General features: G+C 50.1%; 2 protein-coding genes across 2 annotated transcripts; both read right to left on the bottom strand.

The window, feature by feature from the left end:
- Positions 1–49: 49 nt before the first annotated feature.
- On the bottom strand, positions 50–9,955 carry Prickle3 (prickle planar cell polarity protein 3). The gene is made up of 9 exons (XM_075957067.1): positions 9,822–9,955; positions 8,604–8,689; positions 7,580–7,763; positions 4,205–4,318; positions 3,755–3,892; positions 2,603–2,806; positions 2,321–2,507; positions 1,286–1,585; positions 50–781 (listed from the first exon to the last, which is right to left on the bottom strand). Exons 1-9 carry the CDS (start codon positions 9,861–9,863, stop codon positions 180–182), a joined length of 1,857 nt encoding a protein of 618 aa, XP_075813182.1. The 5' UTR covers positions 9,864–9,955; the 3' UTR covers positions 50–179.
- A 1,331-nt stretch (positions 9,956–11,286) lies between these two features.
- Positions 11,287–26,184, bottom strand: Syp (synaptophysin). The gene is made up of 7 exons (XM_075957242.1): positions 26,053–26,184; positions 24,886–24,951; positions 23,715–23,839; positions 20,293–20,488; positions 19,450–19,641; positions 14,806–15,130; positions 11,287–12,683 (listed from the first exon to the last, which is right to left on the bottom strand). Exons 1-6 carry the CDS (start codon positions 26,086–26,088, stop codon positions 14,810–14,812), a joined length of 936 nt encoding a protein of 311 aa, XP_075813357.1. The 5' UTR covers positions 26,089–26,184; the 3' UTR covers positions 11,287–12,683; positions 14,806–14,809.
- Between the last annotated feature and the right edge of the window lie 508 nt (positions 26,185–26,692).

The following is a 26,692-nucleotide window of genomic DNA, read 5'->3' as shown; positions in this document are numbered from 1 at the left end:
GGAAGAGGGAAACTGCAGTGAAGCCATTGGAGCAAAGAAGTCAGGCCTGTTGTTTTTAAAACAAACAACTATTACATTGTTTCACTAATACAAACAGGGTGGAAACCGGGCCAAGACTTAGTTCAGGGGACTCATGGTGTACACTGACTGGATAGTAGAGTCCCTTAAGCTGTCTGCCTTCAAGCCACGATGCAGTTCTTGTCTCGGGTCTGGCGAGGCGTCACTGGGTGAGACACCTGGACGAGTGGCGGGGCTGGGGAGTTAAAGGTTTCAGTTGCAGTGTCCTGAGTGGTCCTGGACCTGCACAGGTGAGGGGGCAGGGGGATACGTTCCCCTAGGAAGAAGCCATCATCTTCAGAGGACTCTGAACTGGGGCTAGAGGGTGAGCTGGAACAGGATCCTGAATCCGAACCCGATCCCACGTTACATCGATGGTGGCCATGTCTGCCAGGATGGTGGTGGTGATGGTGGCTCCCGCGGCTTCGGCGCCTACGTCGGCGGTGGCGGCAGCTGGGGGCCCTGGGTGGGGGACTTCGCGGCCTTCGGCGTTGGGCTGGAGGTGCACTCAGGGTCCGTCGGGGCCCTCCCTCAGACACCAAAGGGTCTCGAAAGCTGACACGCGGGGTACTTTGACGGCCAAACGCATTATCATCTGGGTGCAAGGCAGGATGTCCAGGGGTTTCAGTAGGTGGCTCAGGAGCACTGCGGAGTCCCAGCTCAGGCATAGAGTGGCGGTGCGGGGCCCCTCTCAGAAAGCGGGAGGGTTCATTGGGGCTTGCAGCTATAAAAAGAAAGATGGAAGACTTCTGGTATCTGCTACCCGGACTGGGAAGTGGAGCAGGGGTCAGGGATGGGATACTCCAAAGTCTGACTGTTGGTGCAGGCTTTAGGTGGAGAGAAGGGTAGGAAGTAAATTAGCATGAGTCGTAAGGTTTGGTGTTTGAGTTGTGGTCCTCGAATAGGTGGATTGGCCAGAAGGGGACATATCAAAGGCTGGAGTAGATTTGGTTTGGGATGGAATGGGGGGAAGCCTGGGTGCAGAGGATGGAGGGTGATCATTTGGAGGAAGTGAGGGAAGTACTTGGGCTCAAGATGGGACCAGTTGAGGTGTCCTATGGGCAGGTGCTGGGCGGACCCAGGCTAGTCAACAGATAGGTAGAGTTAGAACTAGAGATTAGGCCTGAAAAGGCACGGAGAAAGAGGGTGGACCCAACTATATGGGAGCAAGAATGCTTCAGGGCAAAGCTGGGCAGCCCAGGTAAGGCAGGGCAGAATCGGGGCTCACCAGGCTCGGCCTTGGTACAGGTGCCCTTGCTTGTCGTCTCCGCTGTCCCCTCCGCAGCCGGGAAAGAAGCCGCAGAAGCTGTGAGCGGTGCAGTGACTGTGCTGGCGCTCCAGCTGCGGCGGCTGGGCCCCGGAGCGGTGGTCTCAGCCCCGAGGCTGCAGGCTCGTGAACAGAAGATTAGGCCGCGGCGTGGCAAGAAAGGGCGTCCCAGCAGGGCTCGACCGCACCAGCTACAGCAGAAGCAACGATCTGAAGCGTGCCAGTGTTGGCCCTCATAAGCCATCTGACCCTGGTCCAGGCCTGTGGGACCCAACATGAGTGAGAAAACTGAGACAGCACCCGTAGGCTACCCCTCTTAAGCGGGCTCTTAGGAAGAGGTGGGGGATTTGAGGTAGGGTACCCTGATTTTCCTTCCCACACCTGGAAGGGGCCCTTTTACTGGAGAAGGCAGATAATGTGAGATTTGGCCCTCATCTTCCTTATCTCTTGGACAGGGGCTGGCAATGGTACCGTCGTCTCCTCTTTCTTTCCTAGGAAGCTCATTTAAAAGAGCACAGATGGGTACTGAGCTCTAATATGCGGGCATTACAGGTGCCAGGCAGCTTCAGGTAGAAGGCAAATGGAAGGCAAGACCTGAAAAGAGGCCTGCTTGGTGGAGGCAGGACTTGGGCGAGACATGCATGGATTTGCCGAGAAAGCCAGTTGTAGAACATAGGACTTCAGGTTGGGTGAGGGTAGAGAGTGGGAAAGAATGAAGCGGAGCTCTGAGCAGTACACTCAGGATTCGCTGCAGGTGTATTTAGGTGTGCAGTGGGGGACTGATGTGTAGGTGGGATTTAGAAGGCATGGTTGGGGGAACATAGCTCAGTGGCAGAGAAATCTGTTGAGTATGTCTGAGTCCCATCTCCAGCATCAAAAGAAGGGAGGGAGGGCAGGAGGGTAGGAGGGAAGAGAAGGAGGGAGATAGGAACGGTGACGGGGCCACGGCCTTGCTGTTCATACACTCCCCTGTGCTGTCCCATCATGTTCACCCACCGATGTGCTCCCCGCAGCCATCACAGTACTCCGCGTGGCGGGCCTCATAGCAGGCGCAGCAGTGGGGGCGGCTCTGACGCATGACATAGCGCTGCCCTCCTAACGAAGCTTCGCACTCGAAGCAGCAGAAGTGACCCATGTGCCAGTGCCGGCCCTCGGCCTCCGTACATTCAGGGGAGAAGATGATCTGCAGAGGTGCATAGGGCACCTGGGGCTGTTAGAAGAGCGGCTTTTGCCTCCGTCCACCCTCCATTCCCACCTCTGGCCCACAGAGGCACGAACCTCATCACATGCTTGGCAGCGAGGGCGCAGGCATTCGGCATGGTGGCGCCCACAGTAGACCTTGCCAGCATGATAGAAGTAGATGAGATCAACCAGCAGCTCCTGGCAGGTGGTGCACACGAAGCACTGAGGGTGCCAACAGGCACCAAGGCCTGCTCGACTGGCAAATACTGCAATGTCGCCGCCTCCGATCTGCTTTCCACACTGCCAAATAACAGACACCATCACAGTCACCAAGATAGTCAGACGGATGGGGTCAGCCAAACGTGTGACAACTTGAACCTTTGCATAATTTTTTTTTAATGACAAGATCTCATGTAGCCCAGGTTGGCTCTCAATTTAATACACAGCTGTGGCTGGCCTTGAACTCCTGATTTTCCAGTAACTAGCACCACCTATGGTATAAATTTGAGATAGTTCTCACTGGCAGGGAGGAGAAGGACACATAAGAGACTGACTTTGCTAGTGGGAAAGCCATAAGGAGAGGACCTTAGCTATCATGGGTGGCCTTACAGGCAGACAAGCTGTCCTCTAGGGGTTGGGGGAAATCTTAAGCTGGGTCCAGAGGAGGTGTTATAGACACAATCTCCACCCAGAGGTCTCAATCAAAGCAATGGACTTCACCAAATAGTTTCAAGGACAGGTTTCCACCTACCAGGGATGGCCTTGGAGACAAACCCCACCTACTCTGGAGGGCTCTATCTCAGGACTCGGGCTCCACCCTACACATCAGTTAATTATTTATTGCTGTTATTAATTTGTGTTGCTGGGGATAGACTTGTAAGTCAGTTCTTTGCTTTGAGACAGGGGTCTTACTACGTACCCTGGCTGCCCTTGAATTTACAACAATCCTGCCACAGCTTCCCAAATGTCGAGATTACAGATGTGAGCCCCCATGCTCAGCTATGTGGGTCAGATCTTAAGAAGTCCCGATCACAAGAAGACCAAAACGACAGTCCCTCCTCCACGCCTTCTGCATGGAGGATAGGAAGCCACAGAAATATATATCAAGGCCTTCTTAGAGACAACTTGGACCCAACAGTGGTGTCTAAGGGATAAGCTCTATTCATCAGAGGGCTCCAGAGATACCCCCACTGGGTGTTAAGTAGTAGGCCTCAGGGCCTCCACTTGCTGAGGTCCTCTGTAGCTCACCTCCTCGCAGATAGCCCCATTAATGGTCACTGGGAAGATTCGAACGGTGCCCCGTCCCAGATTCTCCCGCTTTCGCTGCTGGCTGAAGGCTCGCAACTCTTTCTTCTCCTCCTCTTCCAGGGCCGTACAATACTGTGCCTGGGGAGAGGAGGAGTTTACTAGACTTCGTCCATGCTCACGGAGTTTACTTCTAGGCATGTATGTATGTATGTACATATACACATATATATGGTGCCACCTACTGGAAATACCCATTCCTTACCTGTCTCTCAAGGCTCAGCTACATTTAGTCAAGGAATGGCCCTTCTGACTCCTGCTTTCTGAGGCCTTTCATTTCAGCTCAGCTCACCTTTTCTTAGCTGAACCTGCCCATTTCTTTCCAGTTGCCCCAAATCTGTCCAGGCTGTACCCCACTCCTGGTATGTCCATCCTGTCTTCTCCACTCCTCACCTCGCTGTCATGTGGGGGCAGCTGGTGCAGCAGCTGCTTTATTCTGTATTTCTCCCCAGGACTGTTGACATAGGGGACCTTATCCTCTGGGAGGCAGCTGAAAAACTGGTAAACCTGGGAGGACATGAAAGTGTGAGAGAAGAAAACAATTACAGTTAGGGTGAATCAGGAGACAGAGTGGTCATGGCTCCCTGGTTCTATAGGAAAATTAAAACCATCTAAAGAGCGCTTCTCCCGATGCCATCCTCTTTCCCAAAGCTCCTGAACGGTTGAAGTGACCCACAGAGCAAACCTACTTCCTTCTTCCCTTTATATAGCAAAACTTCTCAAGCGAGTTGTGTGCAACCCAGCTATCTACTTCCTCTGCTCCCATTGTATCTCGAGCCCACTCCAGTTCGGCTTCTGGCCCTGACCACCTGCAAAACTGTTAAGGTCCCTGGGGATGTCTGCTTTGTAAAAATCATTGTTCAAGTCTTAGTCCTCATTGGTCAGACCATCAATAGTTCTGGGTCTAGGTGATTACTCTCTCTTCCTGGCAACAGTTTCTTCCTTTGGCCTCCAGAATAGCACATAGCCCCGGTTTCCTTCCTTCCTCACTGGCTGTTCTTCGGATCCTTTAAATTGCTCAACTAGTGGACCCCTGAATATGGAATGGTTATGGGCTTAGCACTTGGACCTTTTGCCTGTGCCTATATGCACCTTCTTAGAAACTGCATGTGTCTTCATGGCTGTGACTATCATTTGCTGGCTAAGGTGTCCACATGCAGCCCTGTGACCTTTCCACAAGTCCTAGGTAATTTGGCTATCTAACTAGTACCACCAACTGCTACTCAAACAAGCTCTTGATTGTCTTTCTTTTTCTCTTCCTTCCCTCCCCTCCCCTTCTCTTCCTTTTCCTATTTGAGGCAGGGGTCTCAGTATGTAGCTCTTGCTGCTTTGGATCTTGCTATTTAGATCAGGCTGTCCTCTGTTTCCTGAGGGCTGAGAATAGAAGCATGTACTACCATGCTTGGTTTGCCTTGGCTTTTTTTATACTACTCAACTCATCTACTCATCTTTAAGCTCATCTTTCACTTTTTACTCAGTCTTACTCCAACCATTACTGTATGTATGCATACACACACACATATGTAAATAGGTAAATAATGAGACATGGTCCCACTATATAGCCCTAACTGGCCTGGAACTTGATCTGTAGACCAGGTTGGCCTTGAACTCATAGAGATCTACCTGCCTCAGCATCCTGAGTGCTGGGACTGAAGGCCTGTGAAATTGTACCTGGCTTTCAATTTCTTTCTTTTCCTTCCTTCCTTCCTTCCTTCCTTCCTTCCTTCCTTCCTTCCTTCCTTCCTAGACAGGGTTTCTCTGCATAGTCCTGGAACTTGCTCTGTAGACCAGACTGACCATGAACTCAAAGATCTGCCCGTGTCTGCCTTGCTCAGTTTCTTTTCTCAAAGACCTTGTAACTGGGGCATTGTTAAGTAGTCTAGCCTGGGCTGGGTCACATAGTGTGTCCTACACCAATCAAGGGCTACAAAGCCCCGTCTCAGAAAATCCTCCCCAGACAACAACAGCTAATGTATTCAGAATGAGGCTAGGAGGGATCCCACACTCGGTGGTAGTGCAGTTGCCTAGCATGTGCAAAGGCCCAGTGTGCTATTCCTAGCACTCCATGTATTTCCAAAAACAAGCCTCTCTCTGCAGTCACCCACACAGTTGACAGCTTCCTCTCACTGTCTTGTTTCCACCCTCAGCGCTACAGACTGTTAGAGCAGCCAGCTATACTGTTACACAATAGGACAAATCATGTCCCTCTTCTTTTCACAACCCTCCGGAGCCTTCCCCCTCATTCAGAACAGAGTTCTCCCCATGACCTGCGGTCCCTCTGACCTTTCCTGCAGCCTGCTCCTGCCACACTGGTCTCCTCACATGTCCTCACACAGATGTGCCAAGCACATCCTGCCGCTGTGCTCCCTGCTCACTTTGCCTGGCCTGTGCCAACCTCAGACTTCTGCAAAGCTCACAGCCTCCTATTCTTCAGGGCGGCTCAGCCAGGGCTTGCCTGGACAGTCTATTTATAGTCCTGGCCACCCTCATTCTCTGCTCCTCAATTTTCTTTTTTTATTCCATAGCCCTTCAAGCACCTGACGCAAGTCATCCCTCTCCATCTAAGAGTTCCATATTTGAGGGTTTAACTAAATGAAGATATTTTTAAAAGATCCATATGAACAGAACACCTACATGCAGATTTTTTCTTGCCATTGTTGCTATTTTTTTAAAGATAGGGTCTTATATATCTTATAAAGATATAGCCCCGATTGGCTACATCTGTATTTTAGACAGCCTTGAACTTGTGGCAATCCTGCCTCCACCTCCCTAGTGCTGGGATTATAGGCATGTATCACCACATCCAGCTAGTTTTTCCTGAATACCATAATTTTTTCTGGTTTTGGAGGAGTCCAAGGCTTTGCACATGCTAGGCAAGTTCTTCACACCAGAGCTACAACCCCAGGCCAGAAATAACACAACTACTTAAAGCATTTACAGCGTACCAAGTGTTAGATAATCTAGGAAGATTTAAAGTGTATGGGGAGATGCTTGTAGGTTCTATACAAATGTATGCCATTTTGCATAAGGCATAGGTTTATGTAAGAGAAGAGCATCTTTGGATTTTGGTATGCCCATGTAGGAAAATAAGAGTCCGCATACATGTGCCTCTGTGTGTGTTTTAGTGCCGGATGGAACTCGGTGCTGTGTGCATGCTAGGACAAATGCTCTTGTCTTGAGCCATATCCCCAGTCTTTGTTTTATGGTTTCTTTACTGCCCTCAGGGCCTAGACAGGTCTGACATACAATCAATGCGCAGTAATAACTGAATGGATGCATCTGCGGTGATGTGATAAGGGGCTGAGATCAAGTCTGGAGTACCGGACAGGCTAGAGATGAGGCTGGAGAGACGATTAGCGGTTGAAACTGCTCTCACGCTCACCCAGAGAACTGGAACGCAGTTCCCAGCACACTCATGACAGCTGGCAGCCGCCCCCCCCCCCCCCCCCCCCCCCCCCCCCCCCCCCGCCGTAAGTCCACTCCCAAGGGATCTGATACCCTCTCTGGCTTCTTTAGGTACCCATACACACCTGATGCACGCATGCGCGCGCATACCTACACACACACACACACACACACCTTTAAAAAAGAAAAAAGACATGGGATAACAGGTGAGCAGGACCCAGGGGAACTGGCCCAGCGATCACTCAGAACAGAGATGCTGACAGTTGGACCACACTCCCGCATTCCTCCAGAAATAAATTTGCGCTCAAATGCATCTGTGTGCACCCACTAGAGAAGGAGAGTGGGTGGCCAGCCTTTGGTCACCTGCTCCGGCTTAAGGCCAGGGGGTACCCAGGCATACTCCTCTGAGGCACAGCCTGAGTCGTCATCAGAAATGGAGTGGCGCTGGAAGTCCGAGATGAGCCGACACATGATGCGCTCTAGGTCCACAGGCACAGTGTGCACTGCATGCTCCTCCCGTGGGCATTTGCAGTGCTGGCAGATCTTCCTGTGAGAGCCAGGATAGGAGTCAGTTACTAAGGAGTTGCCCACCCCGCTCCCTAGGCAGCCCAGGCACGGCAGAAGAAGGGCAAGGCATGTAGCTTAACACTAGAGGGTTCAGAGTTGGGGCAGAGCTATGTGCCTGGGGCCAGGGCTGACAGGAGTTGGGGCTAAAGCCAAGGTCTGACTTTGCTTGTGACCAGGCCATGGGACACTGGCTGTGCCAGGCTCTGGATGATGACAGGTCAGGAACACAGGGGCCTAGAGGACTGGGGGTTGGGCTGTGATTCTGGTGCAGGATACTAAGGGGTGGGGCTTCAGGGTCTGAAGGACATCACCCAACCAGCTCTGGTGCGTGGGTCAGAGTCTCTGGGCAACAGGGGCGGGACTCTGGGGTTCAGACTGGTGCCACAAATCAAGGAATTTCCTAGGGGAAGATTCTGCACTCTGTGGGGGGACCCCTGGAGGCAGGTCTTGTGTTGAGGCCCTGAACTTGTGTACAGGGAGTGGGGACACGACAGTGAGTCTGTGGGACTATGGGCTCCTAGACTTTGGGTGTAAGGCTCCAGGAGAGAACACTGGGCCTAGGAGAAAAGTTCTGAGCCTAAGAAGGGGGCTGAGGGAGTATGTGGAAGGGGCTAGATCTCTCTAGAGATGGAATCCAGACTTGGAGAAGATGCTTTTGGGGGATAGTAGGGCTGTGAAACTCTCCTGGGAACAGGTCTCTCGGGAATGAGTCAGGGGGCGGGGCTCTGGAATGGACTTTTAGGTTTCTTTCCCAACTCTGCTCTGTGGGAGGAGCTCAAACCTTGGGGCAGGGCTCTGACAAAGGCTAGAGGTCACTTACCTCCAGCCATGCAGCAGGAAGCCTGGGCACTGTTCCCTGCAGGAATTGCAGGGCTGGCCATGAGCAGGGTCCTCTGCCTCGGGAGGCTGTAGTGGGTGGGGGACAGATGCAAAGCGAAATAAGGTGCGGGAGTAGGGAGGGAGACGTCAACGCCCGTTCCTCCACTCCCAGGCTTGCAACCGCAGGCTGGGGCCTGTCTCACTGGGGGCAGCGCTGGGCAGGCTGAGACCGCGCCTGGAGCGCGGGGGAGGAGGAAACAACCAAACCAGAGGCAGGGCAGCTGGGACCACTTTCCTGTATGTTCCTTCAGGGAATTCTCCAGTCTGGGCTGGTCTGTCTCTCTCTAGTTCTCAGACAGGTCCGTCAGAGTGTCCTCTCCTTACCAGAGGAGGGTCCCTAATCTTGGTATTTCCTCTCAAGTCTTATTCTGATCCCTTCAACAACCAGTTCCACAGAGTAGGCGGCTGCGAACCCACCCTTCCCGGAGATCCCCAGGAACTCTGGACAATGCTCTTCCCTAAGGAGTTCTGCTGCCCCTCCCCCAAACCCTGGTTTCACCTCTCCTACCTGAGGAACTGAGGAGTAACTAACTACCTTTAGGACCACAGTACGTCCCTGTTCCATTCTGAAAGTCCCATCCCAATACATCTTTGCCTTTACCCTTCATACTTTAGGACTATTCTCTTCTTTGGTCCAGACTCCACCTTTCTTGGTTAGAGATCTTCCAAAGAAAAGAGGGGAAATTCTCCTATCTAGGAAGTCAAAAGCGTCCAGACTCCGAAGGAAGCCTGGAAATCTTATTATACAATTCTTGGTTCACTGAGTCTTGGTACTGGCGAGTGAAGGATTCCCCCGCTTCTCATTTTACAGTCCCCCAATGTATGAGGTCCTTTACTCAAGAGCTCAGGACGTCCCTGCTCAACTTCAAATCCCAAGACCCTATTTTCAACTTTAGGATTAATTCACAGGAAAGGGGGTGTCCCCAGATTGCAGCGGGTGATAAAGGGTGTGAGATGTGTTAGAGAGTTGAGCCACCATTTCTACACGTTTTTGCATCCTCGGGTGTGCTTTGGTCCCAGCGCCCAAGTCTTAGGAAAGCTGGGGAAGGGAATTTCCAGGCCGTCCCTGGGGCGCCTCCCCTCTGTCCCAGTGCCTTGCCCCCTTGCCCGGGCCTCAGTTTTCCCCTGACCCCCACCACTGCCCTTGAGCCCTGCTCACCGCACGCCCGGAGCGGCGCCTCCGGGACCCACGCGCGAACATGGCGCGCCTAGACAGAGTCAAGCCCAGCCGGGTCAGGCGAATGGAGTCCTCCGGGCCGCCAGGCCACAGGCGCGTCCGGCCAGGCAGCTCTGTTCCGTAAACTTGACTCCCGGGTGGGAGGAGCACGCCAAGTAGGGCCCGCCCCCCTGGCCTGTAGTAGCTAAGGCACTGTTGCGCTGTCCCCAGTTGAAAGGTGAGTGAGTGCCTTGCTGGAAAGCCTACCATTGGAGTTCATCCCAGGGCTAGAGCCAGAGCAGGGTGTCTGTCAGGAGGCTGACCCTCCAGTGTCCCTCGGTGTCACAGTCTTTAGAGTTTGAAAGCTGTTGGACGTAGCGACATGATTACAGTGGTACACTGGAGTGTTTGTATGGATGAATAGTATCAATTTATCTTGGAAGCTTTGGGGGACAGGGTCAAAGCCACCTCTTGGTCCCTTCCCAGAGTCCTTTTTTCAGGATGGATGTTACAAGAATGGTCCCAACCTCATCTTCAGTCCTAATTGGTGCTCTGTGGCGCTCGTGGTCCTGCTGGACTTACTCCATTTTCAGAGACAGACCTGAGATTTATGTGGAAGAGAGTGAAATCACTGGCCAGGTTCCGAGGCCTGTTCCACATCCTTCCAAGGCATCCACTCCAGCTACTGTGCCTACCGATCCCAGCCCAAACAAGTAGGTCTTAGAGCTTTCCTTCTCACTCCCTTATTTTTCTGTAGCCAGGTAGATCTTGCCTTTCCTGAGCTCGCTTCCAGAGCTGGGTCTCTTTCCTGCTCTTGGCATTTCTGGGCCTTGGGGCTAGGAAGGGGTCAAGTACTGGCAGCCACAACTCAGAACTCAGGCGCCCCAGTGAAGTCTTTAATTAGGCGTGAGGCAGCAACGGGTCAGACAGGCCTTTCATCTTGGGCGCCCAGGAACTCTCCCTTCCACTCCCCCCAAACCCCATTACACACAACCCTGTCACTTCCTGACCCTTGTCCGGGAGAAACTGGGGTTGGGAGGGGAGGATCTTCATCAGTTAATCAGCCTCCCCACCTGGTAGGTCTTTGGTTCCCCTCCTTAGACTGAGGCAAGAGAAAGAAGATAGCTACCACAGGACCTGAAGTGTTCACAAACAAGAGCTTGGGTAGGATGAAGTCTTGTGGAGTCTCCCTAGTTACGGAGGCCTTGAGAATTTGAGGACAAGACTTCACTGGGACCAGGAAGGGTGGTGGCTAAGGGATCAGCATGAGGACCACACCCTAGAAAGATTAGATGGCCAGCAATGGTATAGCAAGCAGTGCTAACTCAGAGACTCGGAATACTTTGTAGGCAAGGCTTCAGCAGGATGCTACTGGGGGCTGAGCTTCCTCTGATTTCCTCTCCTCTTGCCTCCTCTTCCTTCGTCTGCACCCAAAGGAAACGACGCACTGAGAAATCAGAGCCAGATGAACTGGGTGGTTGAGGAGTTTATTTGGGAGAAGGGAATTTCTCATATTTGTTTTTCCTTGGGGAGGGAGTCTTCAAACAATACCGAAGGGCACAGGAAAGTGGGGGGTCTGGAGGGAAGAGGGAAGGGCCACAGTCAGACAAAATGGCAACACACAATCACAGGCACTACCAACATCACAGACACAGCAGAGGGTACAGGATGGGGGCTCCAGACCCAGCCTCCAAGTATTCCGGGGCAGAGGGGAGTGTGGAGGGAGAGGGTAGAGAAAGGGGAAGAGGGTGGGTCAGCCCCACAGACCTGTAGACTCTGTCCTCTGATTATCTAGCTGTCTCTTGAGGAGGTGAGCAAGGGACATTTCTCTCTGGATCCCACCCTTCACCCTCCAAACCACGATAACTTGGCTCTTCCCAGGTTACCTCAATTCCCAGGGTGCCAGGTGTGTTCTCTCTCTATGCCCCCCCCACCCCCACTGCTTGAACCCTACTCCTTTGAAAACGTATATTCTTTGCTGCCCCACGACAGGAAGGGCTTCCCTTCAGAGACCATCACACACTCCTCATACCCTTCATATGCCCGTCTAGAACCCTGACAGGACCTCCTCTCAAGCCTACATCACTCCCGAACCCCAGTTCTAGCCTTGCTCAAGCTCTTTGGAATCAAACACAGACTCCTGCATGTTTCAATATACACTCCTTCTAGAGATGCTGGTTCCAACCCAAGCTGGCTCGTTCTGGAGACCACTGGATGTTAAAGCCACGCCCCTCCTAAAACTGCTCCCTTGGGTCCCTTCTAACCCCATTCCAGAATGCTGTAGGACACAATTTCCCTAAAAGGCTCCATGTGTAGTGTCTAGTATGTCTGGAACCCAGCTCTCTGCTGACTCTCCAGAGCTCCTCCCATCTCTCCACCTGGTTCACCCATATCCTGTATCCCCACCCAATCTGCTGTCCTACTCTTGGAGTTGGATTTCCATTCAAGCTTCTGTTCAGGCAATGCTGGAGGAACCAAGGCTAGAGAGTCAGGAGGAGCAGAGGGAGACAAGTAAAGGAAAAGTCACATTGACCCTCCCCATGCAGCCAAGGTCTGGTCCCCTTCCTAGAGTCCTCTTACCTCAAGGGACAGGGCTAGGGAACAGAGAGGGGCTGAGGAATGCAAGGTCAGGATAAGGGAGGAGCCCATTCAGGACTGGGCCCCTAGTGCATGGAGAAGTGGGTGAGGGTAGGGCTCAGACAGATAAATAGATATTTATATATAATATAATATATATATAAACAGCAAAGACAGTTAGGGTCTCCTGGGTTGAGGGGTGGAGACCTAGGGTATGGGGATAGGAAGGGGGGCAGGTCTTCTCTTGAGCTCTTGCCCACCCATGGGGTCTTCGTGGGCTTCACTGACCTGTAGAGACAAAAGCCACAGAAAGGAGAAGTCCAGATGAGGGTGGTGCCCTACACGTGAGGGTGACATCCCCAGGGAGGGATTGGGCCACAACACTTTTTCTTCTGCCTGGCATGTTTTCTTCTCTAACAGCTCTGGAATCAGCCTCGTTCTAGCTGTTCTCACGACAAAGATATTACCAACCTTGCTCAAACTGGGTACCAAAGGAACAGTTGAGGTCCTCTCTCCTAACCAAAATGCCCATTTTTTAGTACCATTCTAGTCACTGTTGAAAATCAAAGTAAGTAACCCTATCTTGGTGAGGCTTACATCATTATTAGGGGAGACAAGCCTCACAGGATGAACAGGATGTATTAGGGAATCACCTAATATAAAATGATAAGAGGCCAGGCATGGTGGCGCACACCTTTAATCTCAGCACTCAGGAGACAGAGGCAGGTGGATCATTGTGAGCTCAAGGCTAGCCTGGTCTACAGAGTAAGTCCCAAGATAGCCAATGCTATGTACTGAGACCTGTCACCCAAGAACAAAAAATTCTCTAAGTGAGGCTGTAGAGATGGCTCACAAGCTAAGAGAGCTTGCCACTCTTTCAGAGGACCCACATTTGACTCCCAGCACACACATTGGGTGGGTCACAACCATCTGTAACTTCAGCTCCAAGGAATCTGACCTTTCTCCTGGGCTCCTTGAACTCACACGCACATACTCACACACATATACATAATCAAACAAAAATAAAATCATTTTTAAGAAGTGCTCTAAGTGATGTGTGTATAGCATGAATGAGCCTTGATTATACCTCCAATCTAGTGGAATACAGTCATGAACCATAAGTTAGCAATTAAAATTGTGATATGGAAAAACACAGGGTGTGATGAGAGATAACAGGAGGATTTGTTTTAGACAAATAATCACTGATTATGGAGTTGGAGGTATATGCCTGTGACCCCAAAATTTAGGAGGCAGAGGCATTAGGAAAACAAGTTTGAGGCCAGCCTGGGCTACATTAGTGGGACCCTAGCAAAACAGGGAGGTGGAGGCACAATCAGGAATTCAAGGTCATCCTTAACTAACACAACGAGCTCCAGGCCAGCAGGAGCTCCAGGAGACCTGGTCTCAAAAATAACATCGACCATACAGAAAAGACAAAGCCATCTGTGCAGCATGTGTGGGTCTTGTGACCACTCTGGAAAATTGTTGCCTTTTAGTGAGATGTTACAACCGGCTTCTGAAAACAGGACAGTGATTTCTGAATTTAGGAGGACAGTGGCCTAGCCGAATCCTCGTGGACGCTGCGGGTGGAACAGGTTGTAAATGGGATAGACTAGGCTCTTGTGAAGAGGGAAGATGGATGTGAAAAATGGAAAGTCTGGGCCTGAGTGACCTGGAAGTTGTTGCCTTGTAAACCAGGTTGGTCTTGAATTTACAGAGCCCCGCCTCTCTCTGTTTCTCCAGTGCCAAGGACTTTTTGATTAAATGTGAGCTGCTTTAGAAGACTCTCCAACCTGGCTCACCCACTAGCAAATCTATTCCCATCTAGGTGATGCCACCTTTCTCTGAGACAGGATCTGGTTATAGAGATCAAGCAGGACTCAAGAACTTGCAATCCCCGTGCCTCAGCCTCTCAAGTGCGGGGATTGTATATGTGCTCCATCACGGCAGGCATTCATTTCTTTTATGGCCCAACAAGAAGGCCTATGTATGTTTCCAAGGCCCCTGCCCTTCCCTTTTTCTTCATTTGAAATTCCACAGCGTTTCTTTCACTACAAGAGTTAAAGAGAGGGAGCAGCAGGGTAACCCTCAAACCCCACCGTGCTTACCTTCCTCCATCTATCCGCTTTATCTCCTATTAGTTTATCAATCATTTCGAAGACCCACCTCCCCTTCCCTACCTGGAAACTGCACTACTTCCGTGACTCTCCACTGCGCAAGTGCTCCTACACTCCATTCATTGGTTACTCTGAACGCTGCTCCTGCCCCTTCCTTCTCTTGCTCTCCGCCCATTGGCTAGATTTTCCGCGTTCGTTCCCCCTCCCCCTTTTTTGTAGTTTTGCCTGTCTATTGGTTCCTTCAAGTTTCATTTCTTGTCCCTTCCTGCCGCATCCGTCCATCCATCACTCACCAGATTACATCTGATTGGAGAAGGAGGTGGGCGCTCCCTGTGGGCCATAGCCTTGTTGCCCATAGTCGCCCTGAGGCCCGTAGCCACCGCCACCCGCTGGCTGCCCGTAGTCGGGTTGGTAACCACCCTGAGGCCCGTAGGAGTCCTGGGGCCCATATCCTCCGGGGCCCTGCCCGTAGCCGGCATCGCCGTAGGCATCCCCAGGGGCTGGCTGCTTTTCCGGAGCTCCTGGAGGTGCGCGCATGAATGGGGCGGCCCAGCCTGTCTCTTTGAACACGAACCATAGGTTGCCAACCCAGAGGACCAGGTTCAGGAATCCAAACACCTGCAGGGAGACAAGGCCAAACTGTTGTCCCTCACCCATTCATTACCGTGGCAGCCCCCGGGATTTTAAGGCTGAGCGAACAGGAATGGGCATTTTTAGGGCTTAAATTCCTGAGTCTCTGTGACTATCAGTGTACAGAAAAATTTGGGACTGGGACATTAGTTAGAATTTAGATGTACAAGTATTTATTGAGCCTGGTGGCCTACAACTGTAATTCTAGGGAGCTGGAGACAGGATAATCAATTCAAGGCTAGCTTTAGCTCCTTACATAGTTTGAGGCCAGCCTGGGCTACATGAGAGCCTCAAACAACTAATTTTTAGGGCAGGGGTGGTGCAAGACTTAATCCCAGTACTGAGGAGGCAGAGGCAGATGGATCTCTGTGAGCTTGAGGCCAGTCTGGTCTACAGAGTGAGTTCCAGGACAACCAGGGCCATGTAGACAGACCCTGCCTCAAAAGAAGAAAAACATAATTTAAAAAATGTATTTAGGTACACACTTATTAAGTATACATGTTTATACATATACAAAATATAATAAACTTAAATTTGCAAAATGTATAAGTATACATTTTAAATAAACACTAATTGATGTTTGTAAACACATGTATGTACAAATTAGCACAGATGCATATGTATAAAACTTAGAAATGTACATGTATAAAATATGATGCGGGAGTCCCCTCTATGTGGTGTGATTACCATTAGTGAATAAAGCAACTGCCTCGACCTGTTGATAGGGCAGAACTTAGGTAGGAGGGGAAAACTAGAATGAATTCTGGGAGAAAGAAGGTAGAGTCAGGGAGATACCATGGAGCCTCCAGAGTCAGACATTCCAAATCTTTGCTGGTAAGCCACTGTCACATGGTGATACACAGATCAATAGAAATGGGTTAAATTAGTGTTAAGAGTTAGCCAATAAGCCGGGCGGTGGTGGCACATGCCTTTAATCCCAGCACTTGGGAGGCAGAGGCAGGCGGATCTCTGTGAGTTCGAGGCTAGCCTGGTCTACAAGAGCTAGTTCTAGGACAGGAACCAAAAGCTATAGAGAAACCCTGTTTTGAAAAATCCAAAAAAAAAAAAGAAAAAAAAGTTAGTTAATAAAAAGCTAGAGCTAATGGGCCAAGCAGTGTTTTAATTAATACAGTTTCTGTGTGATTATTTTGGTTCTGGGCAGCGGGACGAACAAGTAGCCCTCCTCTTCCTCATATTATATATATATATATATATATATATATATATATATATATATATATATATTATATATTTTTCTGAGACAGGTTCTCTCTAGGTAGTTCTGGCCATCCTGGATTTGTTATGTAGACTAGGCTGGCCTTGAACTCAGATCTGCCTCTGCCTTCCAAATGCTTCTTGTGGTTGTTGTGGTTTTACTGGCAGTCCTGGAACTCACTATGCAGGCTGAGCTGGCCTCTGCCTCCCGAGCGATAGGAATTGAACTGCTATTCTTAGGAAAAGCAGTAAGTGTTCTTAACCACTGAACCATCTCTCCAGTCCCCTGTTTTCTTTTACTTTTTAAACAAATATCCTTATACTCTGGTTTCTCTTCAGATCGTATAAATCTTTCACCTTTTACTAAACAAATATCCTTGGTTTCATTCCTCTCTCTTCTCTCTCTCTCTCTCTCTCTCTCTCTCTCTCTCTCTCTCTCTCTTTCTCTCTCTCATATTTATTTATCAAGACAGGGTTTCTCTGTGTAGCTTTGGAGCCTGTCCTGGAACTCACTCAGTAGACCAGGCTGGCCTCGAGCTCACAGAGATCCACCTGCCTCTGTCTCCCGAGTGCTGAGATTAAAGGCGTGTGCCACCACTGCCTGGTGGCTTTACTTTTTATTAAATTCATTTATTTATAGTGTTTGTGTGTGTGTGTCTGTGTTTGAAAGTGCAAGAGTCATGGTGTGCTCATTTGATTTTTGTTTTTAATACAGGAGCTTGTCCATTTACCCCAGGATGGCTTGGAGCTCACTATGTAGGCTAGTCTGGCTTTAAATTAGCCCTGGGGGTGGAATAATAGCTCAGGGTTAAGAGGATTTAGGCTCAGTTCAATTTCCAGCACCCACATGATGGCTCACAAACACGCATAACTCCAGTTTTAGGGTATCTGCACTCTCTTCTTTTTTAAGCTTTTTCGAGTCAAGGCTTCTCTGTGTATCCCTGGCTATCTGAACTCCCTCTGTAGACCAGGCTGGCCTCGAACTCACAGAGATCTACCTGCCTCTGCCTCCCAAGTGCTGGGAGTAAAGACCTGCACCATTATGTCTGGCTTCTGATACCCTCTTCTTAACCTCCACAGGCACCAAGAATAAAAGTGGTACACATACACAAGTGTAAGCAAAATACTCATACGTAAAAAATAAATCTTTTTAAAAAATTAGTGTTTTAAGTGCTCAGTTTACAGGTATGTATTAACATTTCTGACTCTAAATAAATGCTTTTTTTGTTTTGTTTTGGTTGTTTTAGACAGGGTTTCTCTGTGTAGTCCTAGCTGACCTGGAACTCATTATGTAGACCAGGTTGGCCTCAAGCTCACAGAGATCCATATGCCTCTGCTCCCAAATGCTGAGACTAAAGATATATGCTACCATGCCTAGCTAAGTATATGCTCTTAAAGAAAAACAATTTAAAATTATAAATAAATATATCAAACACATAAAATACTTTAAAAAACAAAATGCTATATGCCATTTACTATTATGTCAAACCCTCTTCTGAGTACCTTAAACAATATTAGTTCACTTAAAGTTCCATGTTTGGACAGGAAGTAAAACCTACATTTTATTTTATTCTTTTTCTGAGATAGCTTTGAAATGTTGCCCAGGTTGGCCCAGAACTCCTGGGCTCAAGTGCTTGATCTTCTGTCTCTACTTGTCTGGTAGCTAAGACTACACACATGCATCACTACACCCAGTGGATATCCCATTTTATTTTTAGTATTTTTAGTTTCTTTTTCTTTTTTTTTTTTGAGACAAGATCTTACTCTGCAGCCTAGGCTATCCTGAAACTCATTATATATCCCAGAGTCTCAAACTCTCGCCAGTCTTCCTGCCCCAGATTTCAAATTTCATTTAGGGATATATCGTTTTGGCTACACATAAGCATGCGTACCACCTGCATGCCTGGTCCTTGAGAAGATCAGAGAGGGTACAAGTTCCTTGGAACTAGGATTATAGAGGGGTCAGAGCCAAAGTGTGGGTGCTAGGAATTGAATCTCTGTGCTCTGCAAAAGCAGCGAGTGTTCCTCATCCTCCTGCAACCCTCCCCTGAGACAGGGTTTCCCTGTGTAGCCTTGGCTGTCCTGGAACACGATCTGTATGTAGACCAGGCTGGCCTCGAACTCACAGAGATCCGCCTTCCTCTGCCTCCCGAGTGCTGGGATTAAAGGCGTGTGCCACTGCTGCCCAGCTGAGCAGCAAGTACTCTTTATCATTGAGCCATCTCTTCAACCCTTGATATGTCCACTTTATTTATTTATTTTAATTAATTAATTTTTAAAAAATTTATGAATATTGGTGTTTTGCCTGCATGTATGTCTGCGTGAGGGTGTCGGATCCCCTGGAACGGGAGTTACAGACAGGCGTGAGCTGCCATGTGACTCGAATCTACGTCCTCTGGAAGAGCAGCCGGTGATCTTAACCACTGAGCCTCCTCTCCAGCCTTGTTATGTTTATTTTAAAGTCAAGTCCTCAGAGGCTAAGTTACCCAAGATAGCACAACAAGAGGCAGGAAAGAATGGTTCAAATTTTAGCATCTGCAATAGTGATATAGGATGCGATATTGTGTCAGGTTATTTCCTAAGCACTTTGTGTGGTGTGAATTCAGTGAGAACTCAGCTTTGGAGCAGGACCTATCATTATTAGCCTTCAATTACATGCTCAAAATGATCCCGGAAAGGTTTGTTGCTAGCCGTAGGTCACAGAGCTTGCAAGTGACAGGATCTATGTTCAGACTGATTCTAACCAGTAGGGGGCGTCCAAGACGGGAACCATTTCAAAACAGTCTTTTCTTTGGCAGTTTCCGAAACAAGTCCTGGGAGGATACTGAGTTTCAGGAGATTTAACCATACTGGGCTGGGTCCAGGTGTCCCGGCCTAATCTGAAGGGCCTCATGTTCCCCCCAATGGGGGACAGACAGCGTGTGCTATCTTAACGATTATCATTGTTCAGCCTGCTTTTGTTGGCATGCCTCCTCCTGGGAGCCCCCATGGATCTCCTGACTCTCCTCTCATCTTCGGTCTCCACCACTGTCCATCCCAGACTGTGTCCTTCAGCTTTTCTCTTCCCACCCAGCCAGCTTCCCAGGCCTTACCACTGAGGTGTTGAGTCCTGAAGTCACAGGGTCCCTCAGTTCCTTGCACGTGGTGCCTGCCTGGCGGCACACAGTCATCCCCTTGATAATGTCCTCTGGGTCCGTGGCCATCTTCACATCGGACAGGCCTTTGGCCCAAGCAGATGAGCTAACTAGCCACATGAAGGCAAACACAGCCGTGGCCAGAAAGTCCTAGGCAGGGGTGAGGAAGATGTCACTGTGAATGGACTGCTTCAAGTTGAGCCCCCAGCCCTTTTGAGGTGACACGCTTTTGTGGGAGGGGTCCTCTAGAAGAGGCCTGCCTCTCTTCTGCCTTTGCAGCCCGGAAGCTCCCAGTGTGTTCAGCTTGAGTTCCTGTGAGTGTGTATGATACAGAAACTGTGGGAGTGTGCTGTGTGGGTGCGGATGTTGAGGGAGGAACTAAGTCTGTGGGATGTTTCTGAATCTCTGAGAAGTGTGTCTTACCGCTTTTATTTGCATGCGGGAATATGTGTCATTTTATGTCTGGGATGAGGGTGTGAGAATATCTCTGTGTAGGAATCAGTGTCTGTGTGGCAGGGTGACATGTATTTCTGTCACAGTGAACTTCCTTTGATCTAGTCTCTGTGGCTGTGTGAAAGATAGTAGGGTCAGGTTGTGGGCCGGCCTGGCATTCTGTGTGGGCTGTGTGTATTTCTCTATGATTTTATGGCTTCACAAGCCAGATGCCCACTGTCGAGTCATGGAGACAACAGCAGTGTTGGGCTGCTTGGCAATGGGCCTGTCCTGGAGTCGGTTTGGCTTGTGAGCCTCATGCAGCCTCATGTCCTTGGCCAATGTATGGCATCAGCTGTGGGGACTCACCATCATGGGCCCTTTGTTGTTCTCTCGGTACTTGTTCTGCAGGAAGATGTAGGTAGCCAGGGCCCCCATGGAATAGAGGAAGGCAAACACAGCCACGGTGACGAAGAATTCAGCTGAAGAGGAGTAGTCTCCAACTAGGAAGACCTTGGTGGTGCCCCCTTTGCAGGTGGGTGCATCAAAGTACACCTGGTGCAGCCTGAAGAGAGAGTTGTGTAGGTGGGGCCCAGACTCTAAGAATCCCTTTCTCACCTTCCCAACCATGGGTCTCCCAGATTGTTTCGAGTCCCAGGAAGAGGAGGAAATGACCATGCACTGAGCATTGACAATGTACCATTAGTTGCTGAAAGCATCCTGGTAAGATATGTGGTATCCCTCCCCCATGCAACCCAGGCACTTCTGCTTCTGAATTTGTCCTAGAACATACCAGGTATCATATCTTTTTACTCTAGGGTCTTTGCATTGGCTACATGCTCTCTTTAACAGGCATGCTCTCCCCTTGTTGTTTCTCAGCCCTTTGGAAGAGCATGTAAGCATGCCCTTCCTTAACATAGCTTCATGTCTTATTTTTTTTTGTATGTTTGTTTTTTGAGACAGGGTTTCCCTGTGTAACAGTCCTAGCTGTCCTGGAACTAGCTCTTGTAGACCAGGCTGGCCTTGAACTCACAGGGATTCACGTGCCTCTGCCTCCCTAGTGCTCAGATTAAAGGTGTGTGCCACCAAGGCCTGGCCTCATGTCTTATTCTTCCAGCTCCTTCACACTTTGCTTAAGAATCACCTTCTCATTAAAGACTTCCCCCATCACACTTTTAAAACCTTTTTGGTGCTGATGATTGAACATAGGACCTTATGCATGTGTGTGTTTGTGTTTGGATGTGCGTGTGTGTGCAGGTGCACATTTGTTGGTGTGTATGCAGTTGCACAGACTTGTGACAGACAAATTTTAACCTCACGTGTTGTTCCTCAGGTACCATCACCCCTCTTTTTGAAACAGGGTCTCTTTCTGGCTTGGAACTCACCAATTACCCTAAGTTGGCTGTCCACGGTGTGCCAGGGATTCTGACACAAGCCATTATGCTGGGTTTGTTTAATGTGGGTTCTGGGGGTCAAGCTCAAGTCCTCACACCTGTAAGACAAGCACTCCTCTGACAGAGCTAGCTCCCCAGCTCGGGATTTACTATTTTCCCTTGATTTTTTCCCCTGTAACTATGAGGGGGCAGGGCTTATTCCTTTTTCATTTACTGACAGATCCCAAGGGTCTGGAACAGTGCTGGCACCAATTAGGTTCTCGAGCAGTGTTTTTAGGGTGAAGCACGGAGATGGGAACAGGCTTAGAGAAGTGCATTTGCTTGTATAGTCACGCAGTTAGTAGAGGAAGGACAGAGCTGCTGTATGAATCCCATCTCCTCCTAAATCATGTTGATGCTTTTCTCTTTTTAGAGATTCTTTTTAGGTCCCTGAGATTAAAAAAAATGTATGCGTGGCAGAGAAGCCCAACAGCTGTGAAACAGGAAAAGACCAAAGAGTAGAGGGATATTGGAACAGGCTGTGTGAAGGGAAGACTGGGAAGGTGTTCTGAGTCAAAGGCCTTCCCTGTGCTGTGATGGGGAAAGCCTCATGTGTGGGCAGAATAGAACTGGCCTGGGAGCCCATAGCTCTGGCCTCAGGTTGGAGACTGGCTCCCAGGACTGAACAAATAGAACTGGTGTCTCCTATAGCAGAGATCCCAAGCATAGAAGATGCTGGGGTGGGGGTGGGGGATTCATAGAGGGCTTCTGTGGCCTTTAGGGAATTCCCAAAAGGCTGGTTCTTATGCTGCCAACTACCCCTCACCCCACCCCCCAAACATCATGTGTGTGCCTCCCCCTTCTCCAAGGTACTTGAGATGGGACCCAAGGCATGCTAGACAAGTGCTTTGCTATTGAGCTACACCCTCAGTCCCCAAACTCTTTTCTCCGTGGCTTACATGAATCTGAATAGCTCTGACTGCTCTCTGTCTCTCTCGGTCATGCTCTGCTGCCGTCTCCTGTTTCTATCACTGGTCAGGACCCGAGCTGGCTTCCCTCTCCCAACTGTGTGATCTTTTAGGCCTCCATTTACCCTTGGTGTTGCCCAACTCCCAATTCTTCGCCAAGTTCCTAAATCTGATTTCTTACACTTAACAAGCACATGCAGAGCACTTCTTGGTCCCAGACACTGCACTGAATGCTTTACAAGTATCGAATTAGTGAAGATGTCCCATCCCCTTGTGGAGCATCAATATTATTATCTCTGTTTACAAACGAGGAACTTGAGACTCAAACTGTGACATGATTTGCTTCAGTCGTCAAGGAAAGTCAAGCGAAGCTGTGGGTCTGTGTCCCCATCCTTAAGATGTAGCAGTTCCTCCAGCTTGTCCATACACATGTACACCTGACACCTAGCACAATGCCTGCCACATGTTCGGGGCTCAGTAAACATTGGGAACCTCTAATTTGGTCTCATGATTTTCCATATCTATACAGCATCCCCATTATTTTCTAGCCAAACCCCTGCATGAGGATATGCCTCTAGTATTTATCTGCATCAATAGTTATCCCCTTTTGTTTGTTCTAATGGAGAGTCACGAGGACTGGGAATTTGATCTGCTTTAGTCCCGGTTAAACTCCAGCACGTTGAGAAGTAAATAATGTTAACTAGCCTTATTTTAAAATATGTCTTTTAAAAATTGTATTTAGTGTGTGCATGCCCACATGTATGTAGGTGTATGTTTGTCACAGCTCATGTGTGGAGGTCAGAGAATGATTTGCAGGGAGTCTATTCTTTCTTTCTACCACATGTGACTTAGCGATCAAAGTCAAGTTGTCAGGCTTAGTGGCAAGGGCCTCTACCTGCTGAGCCATTGCACTCCCCTTATTTTGAGACAAGACCTCACTTTGGATCTGAGGGTAGCCCGGAACTCACCACAATCTTTCTGGCGTAGCCTCCTAAGTGCTGGGATTACAAGCATTTGCCACCACACCCAGCAATGAACATTAATTGAGCATTTACCGCATTCAAGCGTACACATATGTGTTTATACACATGTAGCTCTCTTTCTCTCTCTGTATCCCAGTGCCGTGCCAAGGCTGTGCAAGCTCCCTACCACTGCGCTACAGCCCCAACTTTGCCATTTGCTTATGAATCGTACTTATTTCCTGTCTTGTATTCCCCCCCCCCAGAATATAGCTAGAGAGGGTGACACCCTGTGTCTGTCTCGCACATCACATTGTCCTAGAGATCAGGAGCAGTGCCAGTTACACAGTAGGTGTTCAGCACACGGGCAGTGATCCCAGTGGCCATGACCTGTGTGTGCTGTGCAAAGGTCATGGGGAAGGATTATTCAGACCCACCCTCACCCCGGCCCTGCCTCTCCCAGGTCTCAGGATACTAGAGCAGGGGCACACCTGAAGGGGTACTCAAATTCAACTTCGATGTTGAGGGCACTCTCCGTCTTGTTGGCACACTCCACGCTCAGCCGAAGCTCTCCGTTGTAGCTGCCACATGTAGCAAAGGCGAAGATGGCAAAGACCTTGGGTAGCAGGGAAGGGGATGGCTGTAGTGAGCCTGTATGCATGTGGGAGGGAGTGCCCTCCTCTGGACAGATTGAGGGGGGCAGCAGAGACAGCAGCAGATGGAGAGGTCCCCACCCCCACCCCCCTAATCAGGGTTCACTGGGTCCTAGCACAAGCTGATTACAAGGGTGTGACTGTTTCTCTCTCCTTGTGTCTCTGCTTTTACCTCTGGGTGCTCTGGCTTCTCCCCCCTCCCTTTCCTTCCCCTCCCCCTGTCCCTTCTCCCCTTTCCTTTTCTCTTCTCTTCTGTCACTCATTGCATCTTTGTCTTTTGCATCTCTTTCTCTCAGTATCTGTGTTTCTATGCATATTCTTCCCCATCCCCTCCTTTTCACTCTGTATGACTGTATGTCTCTACACACTTGTTTCTTGGTCTGCTTGTCTGTTCTGCTCTGCCTGCCACAAGGTCTCTATGGTTCCCCGTCTCCCTTGTGCCCATTTCTGTATGTTGCTCTCTGTTTTCTCTTTTGGGTGTCCATCTATCTGTGTGTGCCTTTCTTTCCCCTACCACGTTTTTCTGCCTCATGCCCAGTTCTCTGGCTCTCATTTCTTTTTTTTCTTGGCATTTACATCACTGTCTCTACCATTCCCTGCCTCTCATTCTCTGTCTCCTTCACTGTCTCTGGATTTTTCTGGTTTTGCATATCTCTCTCTCTCTCTCTCTCTCTCTCTCTCTCTCTCTCTCTCTCTCTCTCTTTCTGTCTCTCAGCAGTCGGCTTCAGGCTCCACCTCCCATCCCTCCCTCCTTTAGTTCAAGAGAGGAGGTAGGACGTCACAATCTGTCACTCCACAACAGGGGTACCCTCGGCCTTATGTGACGTCATAGCCTATCTGTTCCCTGTCCCTTAAACACCTGGGACCTTACTCTAGAGTCCAATTCCCTCATCTTCTTCCACTCCAGTTCTTGTCTGGCTCCCTGATCCTCCAGCACCCCTGCTCCAGGACCCCATTACCACCCTTTCTCCTTGCACTCCACCCACCCCACAACCCAGACCACACTTACCCACTGCAGCACCTTCACGAAGCCAAGGGGCTCCTTGACCACCCGGAATTGACCCCCAGCCACCAGCTGAGGAGAAAAACAGTGGGGGAGGGAGGTAGTGGGGAATACAGAGGTGAGGGGCCAGGCTGCCAAGCATTGATCCCTGGAGATAGGGCATGTGACCCCTAGAAGTAGGTGACATATGGAGAGGGAGTGAGGAGGAGAAAATGACACTTTGGGGAAGGAGTAAACACCAGGGTCTCAGAGAAAAACCCCCAGGGTTCAGGGGTGGTGAAGTGTGAGCCGATGAGTCACACGGCAGAGGTCGGGGGTAGAAAATAGATGGGGTCCAGATTAATTAGGGAAGGCGAGTCTGAGCTGCTTAAAGGTGACTCAGAAAGGTAAAAGGGGAAAAGGTTGAGTGGAAGAAGATGGGGTTCATTCGAGTGGGGGAGGGGGCGCCGAGGGATGAAGGTGAGTCACAACAGCATAGGGGAGGGGTCTGCAGTGGTAAACGTGAGTCAGAGGATGGTGCTTGTGTCTGAGGCAATGCGGGTGGGGAGGGGTCGCTACTGGTTAGGGAGGAAGCCAGTTCTGAGGCGATGAAGAAGAAGGAGATGGCGGAGATGGTCTGGAATGATTAAGGTGGGGGAGAGCTGGGGCATGGATTCACTGGATATGCGCTGGGAATGAGGAGCCTGGGGGCTTTGGAGAGGCAAAATCGGATCGTCCCCCTAGATCTGCTGGGGGACGGAAGGGTGGTCATCTACGGGGTGAAATCTCTGGGAGGGGCGGATGCCAGCTCTTCCCCACCCCGCCCCCACACCTTCTGTCGTTCTATTTCCTAGCTCATCTGCAGCCCCCCAAGTCTTATTTTCATTTCCCCCTCCCCTACCCCTTTGCCCTCTTCCTAGACCCGGGCTCCCCTCTTTCTCCCCACCGACAGTTCTTATGGGGCTCTGGCGGCCCCCTCTGCGGCAGTGAGGATAGTCCTCGATGCGGCAAAAAAGCGCACTCCTTTTCTCCACCTCCCTCCCTCCCCTAGCCTGCTGCAGACCCCCCAATTCCATCCTAGTCCCCAGTGACCGCATCCCGCTACCCTGGCCAACACCTCTTAGGGTTGGTAGGGCCATAGCCACCGGGGCTCCAGCCAGCGCTGGGCTCTATCCATGGTGCTGAAGCGCATACCTGATTCACCACGTCCATGTCTGCCAGAAGCAGCATCAGCAATGCAGGGGGCGGAAGGTGCCTGCTAGCAAGGGCGGACGCGGGGCGCGGCGGGGGCGGCGCGCGATCGTCGGAACAGCCCAGTCGGCGGCAGCCCCGCCCCTCTCACTCTGTCTCTCTTTCGGGCAAGCGCCTGCGCACCACGGTACCCCCTCATCCCCCCCCCCCAGCTCGCCTGCAGCCATTCCATCCTGGAGGCTGGAATCCGTAAATCTTAAAGTGTAGGGTCCTTTCAGAAAGCATAGGTAGCGGTCTGGGGATAGGAGGACCACTCAGTTCTATAATATCTTGCCAAGCCGAGTGCCGTGTTTGTTACACTGTGTTCTCTCCTTTAATCCCTATATAGCAGTGACTATTAGTCCTGTTTTAACGGGCGAGGAAAATGAGTCTCCGGAGAGATTGTGACTTGCACAAGGTCACACAGTTAATAATCATCGATGCTCAGAGTCTCTGCAGGTTAAAAGACAGTTCAAGGTCCAGAGGATTCCTTTTGGAAAATCTGCATTTTTAAGCACATCCCCAATCTCTAACCACCTCAATTTTTCTCTTTTTCTTGGTCAAATTATTGCCTACTCTAACTCTGAACTTCACCTTCTGTTTT

The sequence above is a fragment of the Microtus pennsylvanicus genome, chromosome X, assembly GCF_037038515.1.
Source record: "Microtus pennsylvanicus isolate mMicPen1 chromosome X, mMicPen1.hap1, whole genome shotgun sequence".
Classification (NCBI taxonomy): Eukaryota; Metazoa; Chordata; class Mammalia; order Rodentia; family Cricetidae; genus Microtus; species Microtus pennsylvanicus.
The sequence above is the reverse complement of the archived record's forward strand: the minus strand, read 5'-3'. Positions and strand labels throughout refer to the sequence as shown.

What these genes read in the sequence shown, in the direction of transcription:
- Syp (XM_075957242.1), bottom strand. Translation starts at nt 26,088, where the DNA reads ATGCTGCTTCTGGCAGACATGGACGTGGTGAATCAG. An exon ending in GAATTTGAGTACCCCTTCAG is followed by an intron (nt 20,489 to 23,714) that starts GTGTGCCCCTGC and finishes CTCTCTCTTCAG; the next exon opens with GCTGCACCAGGTGTACTTTG. An exon ending in ACAACAAAGGGCCCATGATG is followed by an intron (nt 19,642 to 20,292) that starts GTGAGTCCCCAC and finishes ACCCCTGCCTAG; the next exon opens with GACTTTCTGGCCACGGCTGT.
- Prickle3 (XM_075957067.1), bottom strand. Translation starts at nt 9,863, where the DNA reads ATGTTCGCGCGTGGGTCCCGGAGGCGCCGCTCCGGGCGTGCG. An exon ending in GCTGCCAAGCATGTGATGAG is followed by an intron (nt 2,508 to 2,602) that starts GTTCGTGCCTCT and finishes GCACCTCTGCAG; the next exon opens with ATCATCTTCTCCCCTGAATG. An exon ending in CTGTACCAAGGCCGAGCCTG is followed by an intron (nt 782 to 1,285) that starts GTGAGCCCCGAT and finishes TTCTTTTTATAG; the next exon opens with CTGCAAGCCCCAATGAACCC.